At 39.0% G+C, this 15795-nt stretch overlaps 1 protein-coding gene across 1 annotated transcript in view; it reads right to left on the bottom strand.

Annotated features, from left to right (window-relative positions):
- Positions 1-1165: 1165 nt before the first annotated feature.
- Positions 1166-15795, bottom strand: part of tafa4b (TAFA chemokine like family member 4b) — a 43170-nt gene continuing 28540 nt past the window's right edge. Inside the window, exons 4-6 of the mRNA XM_031278134.2 lie at positions 15236-15391; positions 4499-4623; positions 1166-2312 (exon numbers count right to left, since the gene is read on the bottom strand). Of these exons, the coding sequence (XP_031133994.1) occupies positions 2301-2312; positions 4499-4623; positions 15236-15391 (293 nt within the window). The 3' untranslated portion in view covers positions 1166-2300. The remainder of the gene's footprint in view (positions 2313-4498; positions 4624-15235; positions 15392-15795) is intronic.

Below are 15795 nucleotides of genomic sequence, written 5' to 3' on the forward strand. Positions count from 1 at the left end.
GGGAGGAGAGAGGTTGAGGAAAGGAAACCCTCATATGGTTTCATGTTGCACAGCTCTGGAGACATTTTGCCTTATGTTGGCTGTAATTAAGACTTGCCACTTTCTCTGCTGATTCCAGTTCTCCCACATTATGTTTGTGGGTTTGAATGAGTGGGAGGCTTGTGAAAGTGTTTGTGTGAATGTAGGTGAATCATGCAGGCAAATGCGGCTGCAGAATGTCATCCTATTCCCACTATAAATGGACCATTGTTGCTGAGACGCTGTTCAAGGAAAGAGGGCATTGTGGTGTGACTGGCCTAACTGCAGTGCTGCACTGTAGGCCTAAAAATATTCCATGTCAGTGGTCCCGAGAGAAGACCAGTGCTATCCAGGCCTCTCAGTAATGAGAGAGTGGAGCTGCCTGCCACTGGTAGCCCTGCTGTCCCCCAGCTCCCTTTGGCTCAGAGCTCAGCACTGGAGCTGGAGAGTCAGCGGCTCAGCTCCCACAGATTTATCATAGCTCACAAAGCAGCATGTCTGAAAGCAGAGGCTCTTATTCACAGAGGAGCAGCCCCCGGCGGGCTAACCCATGGGCACACTGACCCAACACATTCACATATCAGAGAGGCAGACAGATGCAGTTTGAGGAAGATTTGGATGTGTCTACATGAGAAAAAAAAAAGAATTTGGGAAGCATGAGAGCAAAAAGCAGCACACTGGAACAAACAGCTTAGAAATATAGATACTATAGTGTGTGAAGCTATTTTAACTGTGCCATCTATTGTATGATAGAGAGGATACAGAAGATTCAAAGATAAGGTGAGTGTGAGATGGAGAAGAATAGACTGAGAAAACTGAGAGATTTAAGGTGGTTGTTTAGAGCGCTACGCTGTTGTACTCAGTGCAGTAATGACCGAGCCCAGTGGGGAAAAAAACATGTTTGCAAAGGGTTTAACTGCCATTATCGATGGCAATTATTTCAGGATATCTCACTAAAGCATTGATGAGGGGGGTTGTGGAGGCAATCAATGGGCAATGTGCAAACAAAAACATACTGTATCTCTTAATAAAGGTAGTTTAAAAGACCCCAATTCAATTTTCTTTTTGTATTTACAGCACTTTTAAAGATTAAGAAACTGAACATTTAGAGGAAGAAAAAAGAAAGCATTCCCAATAAAGTGAAATAACAACATAAATACAACTCATGTTTATTGTTTGAACATTTTATGGGCCTCCTTTTAACAGTTAACATAAGAGATGTCACAGACTGAATATAATATTTCAAAGATATATAACTTTGAAGGCTGAGCTTGGAAATGTTTCTGGGCAAAAATGAGACAGATGAATCACACTTTGCTAGGTTATGTTGTACCAAGCTGTAAGTAAGGCTCAATAGTCAGAGCCATTTTTAACCAATAACTATTCAGGAATAATGGGGCATATATATGGGGCATATATATATATATATATATATATATATATATATATATATATATATATATATATATATATATATATATATATATATATATATATATATATATATATATCTACTTTGAGTGTCAGACATTTTACAAAATGCTCACCTTCAATTTCATGTGACATCCACAGCAAAATATTGGGAGATATCTAGAAAAACAAAACATTTCCAAATGGTTTCAACTAGTGCAAATATCTTACATGAATTTTTAACATGTTGTTATGATCCTACGCTGCAATTCCTAATTAGAACTGCAAAATGACTCCCGCAAAACAGTCTTCATGATAGTGACTTGACCCACAAGAGCAATTGGATGCTAATTTGCTATTTGCTAGTTATGAGCTGCTATCTCTTTCATTTCTCCCAAATCATCTCCAATGTCTTCAGTATAACTTCTACATATTGACAACAGGTCTGGACTGTGTCCAGCAGCACCTAAAGCACAGCTTTTAGTTCACATCTTACACTCATCCACAAATGCTTCATTGAAATATATACTTTGAAATGCTTAATAACTCTTTGAAATCAACCTTTTTTTATCAATCCACATTGTTTCCATTATAGGAAAACAAGAGTCCATTTGTGTCCAGATTTACCCTGGTTGTCCATGATTGAAGTCCATTGGTCTCAACAACCAGCATACTGTGTATGCTGTGTGGCTCCATGTAGCCAAGTGTACATAGTTTGTGATGAGTACATTTTATCCCATTGTTTTATGATGGATGGCCTGACAGTGGTCCTTTCCTTGATATTTTCCCCATTGTGCGGTAAATATGTGTGAGTCATCTATCCTTTCCACATGGAGAGCTTCAGGTTTCCTCGTCGGTCAGTGGCTCTCTTGCTATCGTGTGACCTAAAAAAGAAACAATACCACAGATAAGACAAGAGGATCAGTGTCACAGGGACATGTAATTACATGGAGTGTCCCACTTCACACTCGCTGAATGAATGTTTCCATTTGAAAGTCAATGAGAGGTCAGAGGAGAATATTCCAAATCAAACCATTTCCTCTCTATTTCTTGTCTTTTTCATTGGATTGAAAATGTTTGTTTGCAGTCTGGGCAGGTGACTGATTGCAGGGACCTACAGTGTCTCAACTGCTGAAGCTGGATTTCACGTCTTGGAGCTGTAATGATTTGTTTACACTAAGTGTTGAAGGCGTGCTTGTTTTCCATTAACAAACCCCATCCAAGGTGCATTTATAATATGCTCATATATTGAAAAATCCTGAGTCCTGAGAATGCTGTACCATATGTGAATGTGTACCATAAAGCCACACGTATGAAATGGGACATGTAAAAAGTTGTGTCTTGTGGTGTTGCGCCTTTGTTGTTCCTTGTTAAAGAGTGTTCTGGTTCCTCAGTCAGGCAATCTATGCATCTTTCTACAGCACACCTACGCTGCGTGGGAGTGAAAGAGATGGACAGATAGAGATCATCAGGGTGAATGAGACGTTGAAATGGTAAAAGGAGGTCATGGGTAGAAAGAAAGCAAAGGATAAAGAAAAGAGACACAGATGGAACAGGAGAGCAGGGCCGTGCGTGCAGTTGCCAGGGAATCGATGTCTCATTGCAACCATCTTCAGTGAAATCTGCCACCAAGTTTCCAAGTAACTGCTCCCCGGTCCCCAAGCACCTTGCAAATGCACAATTATGTCTACTGATGCAGTCAGCCATTGGCTCCTCATTCCTCGCTCAGCTGATAGGCTAGTCAGACAAGAGACAAAACAGAGAGAAAGGGAGAAGAAGAACAAGAAGAAGAGAGATGGCACTATGCAACAGAATGAGGATTACTGCACCTACCAGTCCCAGAGTTGGTGTTAGGCCCAGGGTCATTAATTCCACTGCCTGTGACTGTGCCCAGCAGTGCCTCAGTTCCTCAGTCTATCCCACTCACCGATTTAATTATGATTCTTAATTGTAAAGCCTCTGTGGAAGGCCCCAGCCATAATGCATTCTAATGAATGCGACAGATGTTGTGCTGTTATGTCATCTCTCGAGCAATTACTTTTATGCCGCCTGCACCGCGTCTTTCACAACTGTTTCTTTTTTTATATTTCACCTATAAATAAACCGCACCTGCTCTATCCCACGACAAGCACTCTGGCACGTGTATACACACACCCCAGTCGTCAGTCCCGCAAATTAACTTTCACACTTCAACAGCTTACAAAGGGCCATGAAGGACTCTCATTTGAATCAATTTATCTCATCTGAGTAGCTTCAGTTTACCTAGCATCACACAGTGGTTGTCTGGGGTACAGAGTGTACAAAGGTCTTGTGTTTTTTCCATCAGTTTTTTGTCACCCTTGCCCGAGGAGATACATTTACAGCAGATTAATAAATATGCACACTGGGGGGCTTGCTTGTTGATTAGCTCTGTAGCTGTTTCTTTGTAATTTCTTATTGATGTTTTAGATTAGTGTTTAAACTCACAGGCATCTTGAAGATCCAAACAACCTTTGTTTATAAGATTATCTTTTATTTGCTTGGTATTCACTTCTGAGATTTTTTCTTTTCATATGCAGTCATATACAGTATGAAAAACAGCACACACTAATTGATGCAAGATGATTCACAGAAAAAAAAATCAATTGAAGATCAAGGTCAATTTGAGCTACATCAACTTTACTCAAGCTGGAAGATGCTCAGTAGTATATATTTTTTTTCTTTCTGGACATTATATCATATCTCTATATTTCTCAGGGGACATTTGTAAATGTAAACACTGATAAGGTTACACTCTTTGATGTTGCTTACAAATTGGAAGTTATCAAAGACTGCAATAATTGGAGTTGGCTAGCTACAGATGTAGGTGACACTGTGCAAGCACATGAAATAGCACAGGCAACACATAAAGAGAGCAAAATGTGTGAGATGGCATATGCATAAAATGTACATACAATTGATCAGTGTCAATAATTACACTTAGACAGATGTCGGGAGAAAGAGAGACAGGCAGAAAGAAAGACAGGCATGCAAACAGGCCCACACCTGCACATGTAAACAAAATACAAACACAGAAAGACATTCTTCTCACCTTGGTGGTTTTGACTTTGTTGCCAGTGCTGCAGGACCAGCCAGTCAGGTCAGGCAGGACCTTACACTCCTCTCCATCCATACATGGATGCATCTGGCACCACCACTTCTGGGCTACGATGGAGGCTGGAGCAGTAAATGCAGGTTTAGAGGAAGAGAAAGACTGCAGGTTACTAAATGGATACTATGATATGATGAAGAGCACTGAATTAATAACAAAAAAGCATAATAGTGTGGTATTTACAACACATACACACCAGCCATTACCTACACAATAACTTAGTAATGCTCCAGAGTTCTGATTTACTGTATATCCACAGCCAACATGAACTTTTATTGGCCAAAATAATAATAATGCAATGCAATTTTTTTTACAATGTAAATGCGATGAGCACTGTCCATGGTGCTGATCCTACAGCTGGGACTGCAGTAGGATCAGCACCATGGATAGCACTTCTGACAAACTGTGGTTCTTTTCAATCCACCAGTATCTCTGAGGAGCTAAAATGTATAGCAGTTACCTTTTTTCATTTTCATCAGAGTAATATAATCCCTCAATATGGGATCTTAAAGCCTACGTGGATGGGGAGTTCTGGAACCCGCAGGAGACAAAAGTGAAAGACGATAGAACAGGGGAAATATGACACAATACTTCACTGTCATACCTAGGCAGCAATGACTAACAAAGGTCCTTAAACTATACTAGATGTAACCAATCAGATGTGGCTACCCTATAATGCTGCTGATGTTCTAACAGGGAAGAGGTCTTTGAATAAGATACTGTATTGTCACTACTCCCAGAGGTGAATTTGTGTGTATTTTTGCATTGTGCAGATGTGTGAGTAACTTCCTATAATTTAAATGTACTGACTGCTTATCCTCTTACCTTTTGGTTTCGGTTTGATCAGCAAAGCACAAGGCACATTTAGACAATGAGACAATCAGTAATATTCCAATTGCATAATACAGAGAGCAAGAACCAGATTATGATGAAGCAATTCTATCAATTAAATTAAATCTTGAGTATTTGAGAAAAGAGACAGTAATGTCTGTGATCTATTGTATCATTTTTGCGGGCATAAAAGCCCTCTCTTCTTTTACATTCCATGCAATGCAAAATATGAAAAGGGAAGTCTAGAGTTTTTTTTTATTAATTGAAAACCAATTTCCCTAATTAAAATGAAGTGATGATTTGCAGTATATCTACGTGCAAGAAAATGGATAAAACACAGCTTGGGAACTTGGCCTACAGTTAATCCAGTGTTAAAACCTAAAGTTTTCTCATGCCTTAGCAGCTGACACTCAAATCTTCGAGATCATCTGACCCACTGTCTAGACAGGAGACAGCCCGACAGCTGAGAATAACTCAATTCCCTCTCTCCTAACTCATCATCCATCCATCCATCTGTCTCAAATGTGCATGCAAAGAGGGATAAAAGAGTGCACCCATTTCTCCAACTTCATTAAACTGTTGGATTGTTGGTGTTCAGAAAGAGATTTTGATCTCTAGTGACTATTGTTTCCAACAAAAGGAGGAGATGAGGTGGTATTGGCAGAAAAATTGCCTTTTGGCTGCATAATGCAAAAGAACATGGACAAAGTCTCTCAAGCATCACATAAGAAGAAAACACTGTGACTGAGAGAAGAGGGAGAAGAGGGAAGAGAGGGAGGAAGACAAAACTAAATAATAGGTGTTCACCAAGAGCACATCTTTGTAGTGCGGACATAAGCAGCGAGGGGAAGTGAGCGAGGCAGAGAGTGAGGGGTGGGGAGGAGAGACTCTGTTTGTGGATGACTATCACAGAGTCCAACAGAGAAAGGAACACATTAAATAAATAGAACAGAGACACGGTGAGTAACTGACTGAAGCAGAGTGGAAAATAGTCAGCACAAATACAACTACAGAGACAGAAAGACATGTAGGGAGAAGAAGGAAGCCAATTCCAAGTTGCCAAGTCGACACAAAAAAGAAATCACAGCTATCACGGGACGTAATGTTGTACACACTGTTATGATGCATGAGCTTAGTAGCAGTAAGCAGTTCGAAAAAACAATGGCTGTGTAACGCTCGTTAATGTGGCCATTATGGTGTCGACGTCGGTGATTTGCACTGCAAGAGTGATATTTAGAGCTAATGGGCATGGCCTGTGAGTGCTATGGAGTTAACGTTCACTGCCACTTATCTCATGCTATACTGGGAGGGCGGGGTGGGCAAGACACATAAGCACCTGTCTGTCATGTCAGAAAATGAACAGGAGCCAGTAAAAGGCCTGTGATGTCATGGATAGTTCAGATGTTGGACAACACTCACAGACAGGTCTCAACAGGTCAATGATAAAAAGATTACAGAGGTACTTAGTGTGTTCAGTACTTAATACTGAGATCACCACCTCTGGGACCATATTTTTTCTATAAGTAGCTGTGCAGAGACGGGTGGTGGGTGCCAGTTGGATTCAGCCCTGTGATGCCTTTAAGATCAGCTACCTTAAGATGGCCTAAAAAAGTCCCTTTTTGCATGACTGTTTCTGAAATTATAGCATTTGATTCCCACTCTGATTCCCACTCTGAAGGACATCTTGAATTCTACTTCAAAGGCTAGTTCACCATTTTGGGGAAATACCATTTATTTATACTTTGATTTTTGTACGAATTAACAAACTAGATATAACATGTTAATTGGTGAGCTTTAGAGATGCTCGTAGGTGGGTTTTGTTATATTTGGACAGACTCAGTTTCCCACTGTTTCCAGGCTTAATGCTAAACTATGCTAGCTTTATATTTACTGTACAAACATGATTAGAGTGGTATCAATCTTCTAATCCAACTCTCAGAGAGCATATTGGTAACACTTTATGATAACCATCACAAATAATTGGTAAATTGATAGTTATCAAACTTTAGTGTTAGTATTTGTAAACTTAAGAAGTCGTTTGAACCGTTAATAAACATTATTTGGATGGCAACTATAAAGTTACAAATGATGATTATAATACCTTGTTAATTATAATACCTTCATTATAATACCTTGTTAATGGTTAATAAATACTTTGTAAAGCATATATAAAATACTTGAAAGGCATTATTAGCTCAGCTGTTTTTAAATTGATTGAGCTAAGTTGATATTGTTGTCTTCACACTTTCCTGTCAAAATTTCCACTAAAACGCAACACGTAAAGGTGAAAATGAATCATTGCCAAGTTCTTGAAATAGAAAGAGGATGCGTATTCTCCAGGAAAAAATGTGTATAAGTACCTCACAGCCTACCTACTCTAATTGCATCGGTTTTAATAAGAGGCTACATTCATATTCACCAAAGGTGCATATGTTAAGTAAAAAAGGTTTACAGCTCAGGCACACAGAGTTACTATCAGCTCATTACAATGGAATCTGCAATCAAAATGGCTCCCTTTTAAGTTCTCCCTCAAATTTTCAGAGCAGGATCAGCTGAGGGCAAACGTCTAGACAGTGCTTAAGGTGCAGGTGATTAGGCAACACAAGGGACTGAGGCTATGTTATTCCTCAGGTTCTCACCTAGTCTCTGGGGTTCTCTCAATACGTTTTGCGGAGGTTTCACACTATGAGGCTGCCTATAGCTCTGTCTCTCCTCCTACTGATCTCGTCAATCTACACCTGATAAATGTCACTCATCGTCGTGTGTGTGTGTGTGTGTGTGTGTGTGTGTGTGTGTGTGTGTGTGTGTGTGTGTGAGCAAGTATGTCAGCTAGATGAGCATCCAGAGCATCTGCTCATTTTCTCCTGCAATGCCGCCTGAATTGTCATTGTAATGTTTGTGACATCAAGTGGACAAAGTTGAAATTGCAGGTTCCCTGATGTGACTTCATATGAACGCATAATGGATGGAATGTTCAGACTCCTGTGACCAAATATAATGCCTGTATGCCAAATTATTGTTACACGTTTGTGTATGTACTGCATTATTGGTCAATTAGCACTTTGAGAATGTGTGACGTGTTCCACCACGCAGGAATTTAGCTTATATACACTTAAATACTTTAAACTTGATATATAGCGCCGAAGACAAAAAAAAAACAGGCTTAAATCAATCTGTTATAGCTCACAATTTATGTTTATGATAATTTATCATCTGTGAGTACACATAATGTAATAACACACTTAAATGTTGAATCAGATCAGCCAACTTACTCTACCATCCAACAAAGATATGGAGAATATATTGTATGTGACCTAATTGAATGTGCCACCAAATATGCAAGTTCAAAGGGACTTCCTTCACCTCTAACCCTTTCATGTTAAATCCCATGATAAAGAATAGTAGAATAGCCTGGATCTAAAACATTTGTACTGACTACGTATTCCATTGTCTCATTCAGATGTAGCCTGTTTGATGTAAGGCAGGGCATACTAATACAATATGTGCACTCAGGCGTATGTCTGTTAGAGTGCCCATTAATACTTTATGAAGGCACTGCCTGAACTCACTCTATGGAGCAACACAAACTGCAATGAGGAGTTTACTTTTACTTTGTGTGTGTGCATTTGCATGTGCGCACGTTCCTGTTGTGTGTACTGCATTACTATTTAAAGGGAATGTGACACACACACACACACACACACACACAAATGGGAAGTTAAGGATGGACCCAGAGGTATGGATACCCTCAGGCATTGTAAATGTTCCACTCAGTGATCCTGGAGTGCAGGAGCAGTTGTAGAGAGGCATCCATCTCTTTCTACAATGATTTACTAACACACTGTATCTCTGTTGCCAGGGCTCACACAGCCATGCCAGCATACCCAGGTATGCATGACGAGAAAACACAAGTGGAAAGTGGAGTGGGAAAAAACTGTCAGAAAAAGATACACGGAAGACAATTACACACATAGACTGGAACAGACTGTCAAAAGCATGATATGGAGCAGTAATTACAGTAAACAACAGCAAGTTGATGTGTGCTGAAACACTAAACCAGATTTCTTTGCTAAGTAATGAAACATAGTTTGTCTGTCGCAGAGTTCAGCAAATAACACACCAAATTGAAACCACTCATTTGTCGTTTTTATCAGGTCGCTGTGCTCTCTGTCTTTCTCCACCATCAAACACACTTTATTAATGGCAGTGTCTTTGGAAAGATTTAAAGTAATTTTTACTAATATTCAGAAAACTCCCAGACACACATAAATGCAGAGCTGGCATGTTACTCTTATTCAAGTACTGTACTGTACTTCCCTGGTAAGTACAATTTTGAGTATTTCAATTATGTGCAAATTTTACTAATTTTGTACCCTTTGTACATTTATCTAATGGTTGCATTTACTACTTTTCAGACAAAAGCGTAGAGGTTCATTTAATGTCACACATCGTTAAAGGTTAAACGACCAAGCAGTATATAGAGTGCTTCCATTTAGCTCTGCATGTATCATCTACAACATTAAATGCTCCTTACATGTTACAGTAATGCGTTGATAATTTGACACTATGATAGGGGTCATTCCTCTTAATGAGAACTTTTACATTTGGCACACTACATTTGATGCTAATACTTACACAGCCTATGTAAAAGAAGGAGGCTGCTCTTCAACAACGGAATTCTCAGTGGAGTGCTGGTCCCAAAATCCAATCGGCATGTTCCAAAGAAATGTAAATTGGTAGCACATCTCAGATTTAAAGTCCAGGAGGACAAAATGCTCACCTTTCACTTGTGTATTTGGCTGGCTTACATCACAATAGAAATACACTTACGCGCTTAGGCACAAAGCCTTCATAAGAGTGTTAACAGAACTTCCGAACTTACATAGCCCACTTTGAATGCAGGTCTTCTAATAGAGATTTGTATACATTGTTTTACTGATGACATTTAGTGAAGAATATGTAGGTAAATATGAGTATTTTTTCAACTACTGCACAACAAATAAGCAAGAGGTAAGAACCCACATACCTTATGTGAGGATAGCTTTCTTTTTGGACTTTGCGCAGGCTTACATTCATTCCCTAGAGGTGCACACACGCTGTGTGAGCTTAACTAAATTTGGCAGAACCCCAATTGAGACAAAAAACACTTCACTTATCCTGAATGCTACTGCAGTAAAAAAACAAAACAGTGGACACACATTTTGTCTGCACTCAGATAAGCTATTTTCTTCTCCAAAATGTGTCTCCAAATGTGAAATCTATGAAACGCAGACATACAAGTGGACCCAGTGCATTTCTCCTGTAGTGTATTCTTAAAAACAGACAGATTACAGTAATCTCTTGACCTCTATCAGCAATTATCAATTCTATCTCTGAAAACTCTTTACACTCTAGAAAATAAAAACAAAAAGACGTGTGTTTCTTATGATTAAAAAAGAATATTGTGAGGAATGGAGTTCACTTAAAAACTTTCACAGAAATTGACCACACCATGCAGCAGCCAGTAATGGGACCTGCTGCCATTTACTCCTCTTTCAGCCAGCATCAATAATGTAACTCCATTTACACTTAGGCTTTGCTACAAAGGCTGGCTACTGAGAGGGGTATGTCTCTTTCCATCAGTGCTCAAGCCTAAAATGTGACAGTATCATGTGTGTGTGTGTGTGTGTGTGTGTGTGTGTGTGTGTGTGTGTGTGTGTGTGTGTGTGTGTGTGTGTGTGTGTGTGTGTGTGTGTGTGTGTGTGTGTGCGTGTGTGTGTGTGTGCGTGCGTGCGCATGTGTGAGTGCGTAGTGTTAGACAAGGTGAGATCTTTTGTAACTGTGAACTCAGAGGTCAAGCATGACTCATGAGATAAGTGCTGCTGAGCACTGGGTTTGGAAGTGAGAGGTGGTGAGACTCGGAGGTGAGATCTGAATAGGAAATTAGAAAACCTCATGACTAATGTGATGGAGGAACTACGCCGTGTGTGTGTGTGTGTGTGTGTGTGTGTGTGTGTGTGTGTGTGTGTGTGTGTTGTGTGTGTGTGTGTGTGTGTGTGTGTGTGTGTGTGTGTGTGTGTGTGTGTGTGTGTGTGTGTGTGTGTGTGTGTGTGTGTGAAATTGTGAGGGAGAATGAGGAAAAATTATTTAGACCGTCAAAAGGAATTTATCATTGAATGACTGTCAGTGACAGATATAACCGTCAGTCTATTAGCTTCTCATCAGTGTCATGCCTTCCTCTGAGTAAACTATACCACGTATTTAAGGAGAAGTGAACAAACAAAAGCAAAGTATCAGGGCAATGCCTATTCTGAGAGGTTAGCAAAGCTTCACGATTCCTTATTTATCCCAACTTTCATTACAAAGCCAATCATCTTTGCTTTGGTTGCCTGATTTTATTATTATCAAGCAATTGTTCCCATCTAGGAACTCATCAAAGAGGTTAAACAACAAATCTACTTTTTATTGGGTGAAAATAGTGCTGAAATGATAGCAGCTAGCAGGTATGTTTGGGACTGAGTCATTTGAATGGGAAAAGCACCGTCTACTGGCCACATGCAGGAATGGCAACATGCTGGATGGAGGCAGTAAGTCGGGTGCTGTATGGATAGCTGTGATTACTTGAATATAGAAGGTGCTTGGACAATTAGAGTACATGCCTGCAGTACAGGAAGTCAGAAGTGATTAACACTGAAATTCACATACATGAGATTTGCTTGTTTCTTTTGAAAGGAATGAAATGACAAAAGCAAAAGTGAAAGTGTGCAGTTTAGGGTGTAAATGAATGAAATGAAAACAAGAAATGAAAGAGAAGAATAATTAATAGTTAGTTTGTCCAAATGCTGTGCTTTGAACCCCAGAAATAAAACATGGTTAAATACAACAGATTCTATGTTCTCTATATCTGTGATTGGTGTTGAAAGTACCTTTCATGCAGCAATACCTCTCACAAATTTCAAAATAAGTCTATTTGGATTTCTATTAGAGTTTTTTAATAAAAGCTCTAGAGTTAGACCTCTGTAGTGGTCTAATTGACCCCCAAACATAAGCAACGTCCCTATATAGATAGCATAGCGTAAATGTCAAAACAAACAGAGTATAGACCATGTAACATATAAAACAACAAATATATACTGTATGTTCGGTGTAATAACAATACTTTCTGGTTATTTCTGTATTTTGTCACCTTCATTAAATTCGTAGGCCAGAGAGAAAGGTTACCACTAAATACCTTTCTACATATTGTGTTTAATAAGGTCAGAAGAAAAGCAAACAAATGATGCAAAAAATCTTGCAATAATTCTTATTATTTTTAGGCATACTTTTTAGAGTCTGTTGGACCCTTAACAATGAGGAAGTAAATCCAATGTCAACAAAACACAACAGTTAAATCAATAGCCAAATACACAAAAAGGAAAAATGAATGCTTAGTAGTTGTTTTTTTTACATTTCCTCAAGTAAAATAACCCTTTAGTTTTTATTTACCAAGCTAAACAAGTTGAATTTCTTCTTGTTACTCTACTATATTGAGTCTGTCAATAGAAGTGAAGGAACTAAAGCTTGGGTGGGTGAATAAGGTGTCTTGTTGTCTTGTTTATATACCTCTTCATAATTACCATATCATTGATTTACTGCATTAGCATGATAATGGGCTCATACTCTTTTTTCATTGGAAATAAACAAACCAAAAACTGCAATGCTGATCAAGTTCCAAGTCTGAGAAAATACAGTCAGCTCTGTGTGAGCGTGGATTCAGTGTCCACCCCGCTGACCTTAACAGTTTGAATAACCCGTGTGCTTTGGAGATTCACTGACTCTACTCACGTATGAGACAACAATGTATTTTCCTCTGGTAGGGGGCTAATACAGCGTGATTGGATCGGGTTGCCGACACTATGTGTATGTTTGTGATCTCAGCGGAGCGTCTGTGGATGATAGGGGTCAGTGACACTTTTTGTTTCTTGCTGGGCAGGAGCTCACGGAGCGGACAAACGGGTGGAACAAAGAGCTATGAAAACGACCTGCAGCTGTCATCTGTCTATCATCGCTACACACATACACAGCACGCAGTAGCAGACACAAACGTGCATATGTTTGCTGTGTGTGAGCAGAATTCCTTGGATAATCTATTTCCTCCACATTTTTTCTCTTCCAAATACATTCAAAATGTATTTTTTAATTACTGATTCAACATCATGAACGACATAATGATTTGATGTTATGATTGTACCCATATTTCCCCCCCCCAAAACATCCCTCTTGCCAATCCTTGGGTTATCAGTTTAGTTGGATACCCATTAGTTACCACAGAGTGGTAACTAGTCTTCCTGAGGTCAACGTCTTGTCTTGACATATAGAAGAGATCAGAAAAAAAATATTTCCTCTATCACCATCTGTCGTATACTCAAGTGGCCCATATAGATAGGAAATGGAATGCTGTTCCAAATAAAATCCGGCCTTTTAAAAAGCAGTTTAAATTTCCAGTCTTGAAGCCGAGGCAGTCTTGGCAGACAGCTGTCATGTATTTGCTTCTCCTTTCATACAGCTAAGGGGAATGAGGAGGCAAGGAGACACTGGTGGATGGGCTTCTATTACCTACATTAGTGGCTTTAACCTGTCATGTTACATGATCTCATTGAAAAATAATGAACCACAAACTGTTGGACTAGAATGACAGAGATATACAGTTTTACGTCATCCTAACACTGTAAAACATACTAACCCCTTTTCAAAAGTGTGTTACATGTGTATTAAAACAACTTTCAAATTAACTGCGACTTATAGGTATAATTACCATAGACAAAATAGACCATAGTGGACATTTATTCATGGTCTCAATTTAAAATCATGACTTTTCTTAGTTCTCAGTCACAACATTGTATTGTTTCTTCCTTTTGTTATTTGTTGATCTTCTCTCTGTCTCAGCCCTTGTAGGTTTCTTTACTGTGTGGCCTTGCTAAGAGGGATAGAAATGCCAGGTGTCATTTTTTATTACAACTTTTCATGTTTTCAAACACCTTTCAAAGGTTTAGCTCTGTGTGTGCTCGAAGAAGAGCGATGTTCTGTTTTGTGCCATAAGAAAATCAATTTCCACATAGGAATCTAACCTGGCAGCATTTAAAAAAAAGTGCAACCTATTCATCTTTCCTGCAATGGATTTATTTATGTTGTAATGAATCTGGTAATGATTTGTTTTGTGTGAGATGATTCATGTAGCCAATTTAATGATGCAGGATAATTAAAAACATTTTTAGCCTCTTTGACCCTGTAAGATTCAGCAGTGCGTCGATCGTTACAAAAACATGTTGTGCAGCCAAGCATATAAAACAAAAATTAATAAATAAAGAAATTCTAAGCATGTTCCTATAACGATTCTAAAAAATACCAAACGTGTTCGGCAGAATTTTGAAGAATTGTGGGGAAATGCGTATAAAAAGCAACAAGACACCTTGATTCTTTCTCTTTGCTGGCCAGTAGAACCAGACTTACAGTAAACTGTTGGTCAATGAGCAGCTCTACTAGAATCATTGCCATGTAGGTGATTTGCTCAAGGGAAGAGTTCCCCTTTACAGTAATATACTGTTGTTTTCATAACATAGTTTCAGTATATAATAAAAACTTTAGATTTTCCTCATACATATACAAATATATACAGTATATTTACAAGAAATGAACACATGTTGGAACCCTATACTTTAAATGGTGATGTCTTATTGAGTGGATACATTTGCACCCTTGGGAAATTATCTGGATTGTGGGGTTGCAAAAACAATATGTCACTGAGATATATGAATACACACACACACACACACACACACACACACACACACACACACACACACACACACAGATTTGTGGAGTTTTTACCTTCCACACAGGAGGGTCTGGCTCTTGTGGTGCCAGCGACCTGCCCAGGGAAACAGGAACACTTCACGGTTTGAGAGCGCTCCTCAATCTTATTCTTATTACAACAGCGATGGATGGCCACCACCTCACATGTCCCTTGCTTCACCTGGTATGAGACTGAGAGAGAGAAAGAAAGGGGAGAGGAGAGGGGGATTATTTGATAGAAATTCATAGACTTTTGTAAAACGGCTTATTGGTGTTTTGACGGTTTGTTGCTGCAATAAAATTGAGTTTAAATTCAAATGAATGTGTGCTGCAAATAATACAAATATACACCACATGAGCTTCTCTGAGGATTAAACATATCTGTCGAATTATTTACTTTTGTATAAACTCCTCAATTCATTCCAGTCTCACACTCTTTGATTCATAAGTAAACACTTATTTTTCTTTCACTTTTTCTTTTGACTCCTTTCAGACATAATAAACCAAGTGTTGAAAAGACGATGTCTAAATATACACAAGTGGGGGTGTGTATGTACATATACCATACAGTAGGTGTGTGTGTGTGTGTGTGTGTG

This window comes from Sander lucioperca, chromosome 6 (genome assembly GCF_008315115.2).
Source record: "Sander lucioperca isolate FBNREF2018 chromosome 6, SLUC_FBN_1.2, whole genome shotgun sequence".
Classification (NCBI taxonomy): Eukaryota; Metazoa; Chordata; class Actinopteri; order Perciformes; family Percidae; genus Sander; species Sander lucioperca.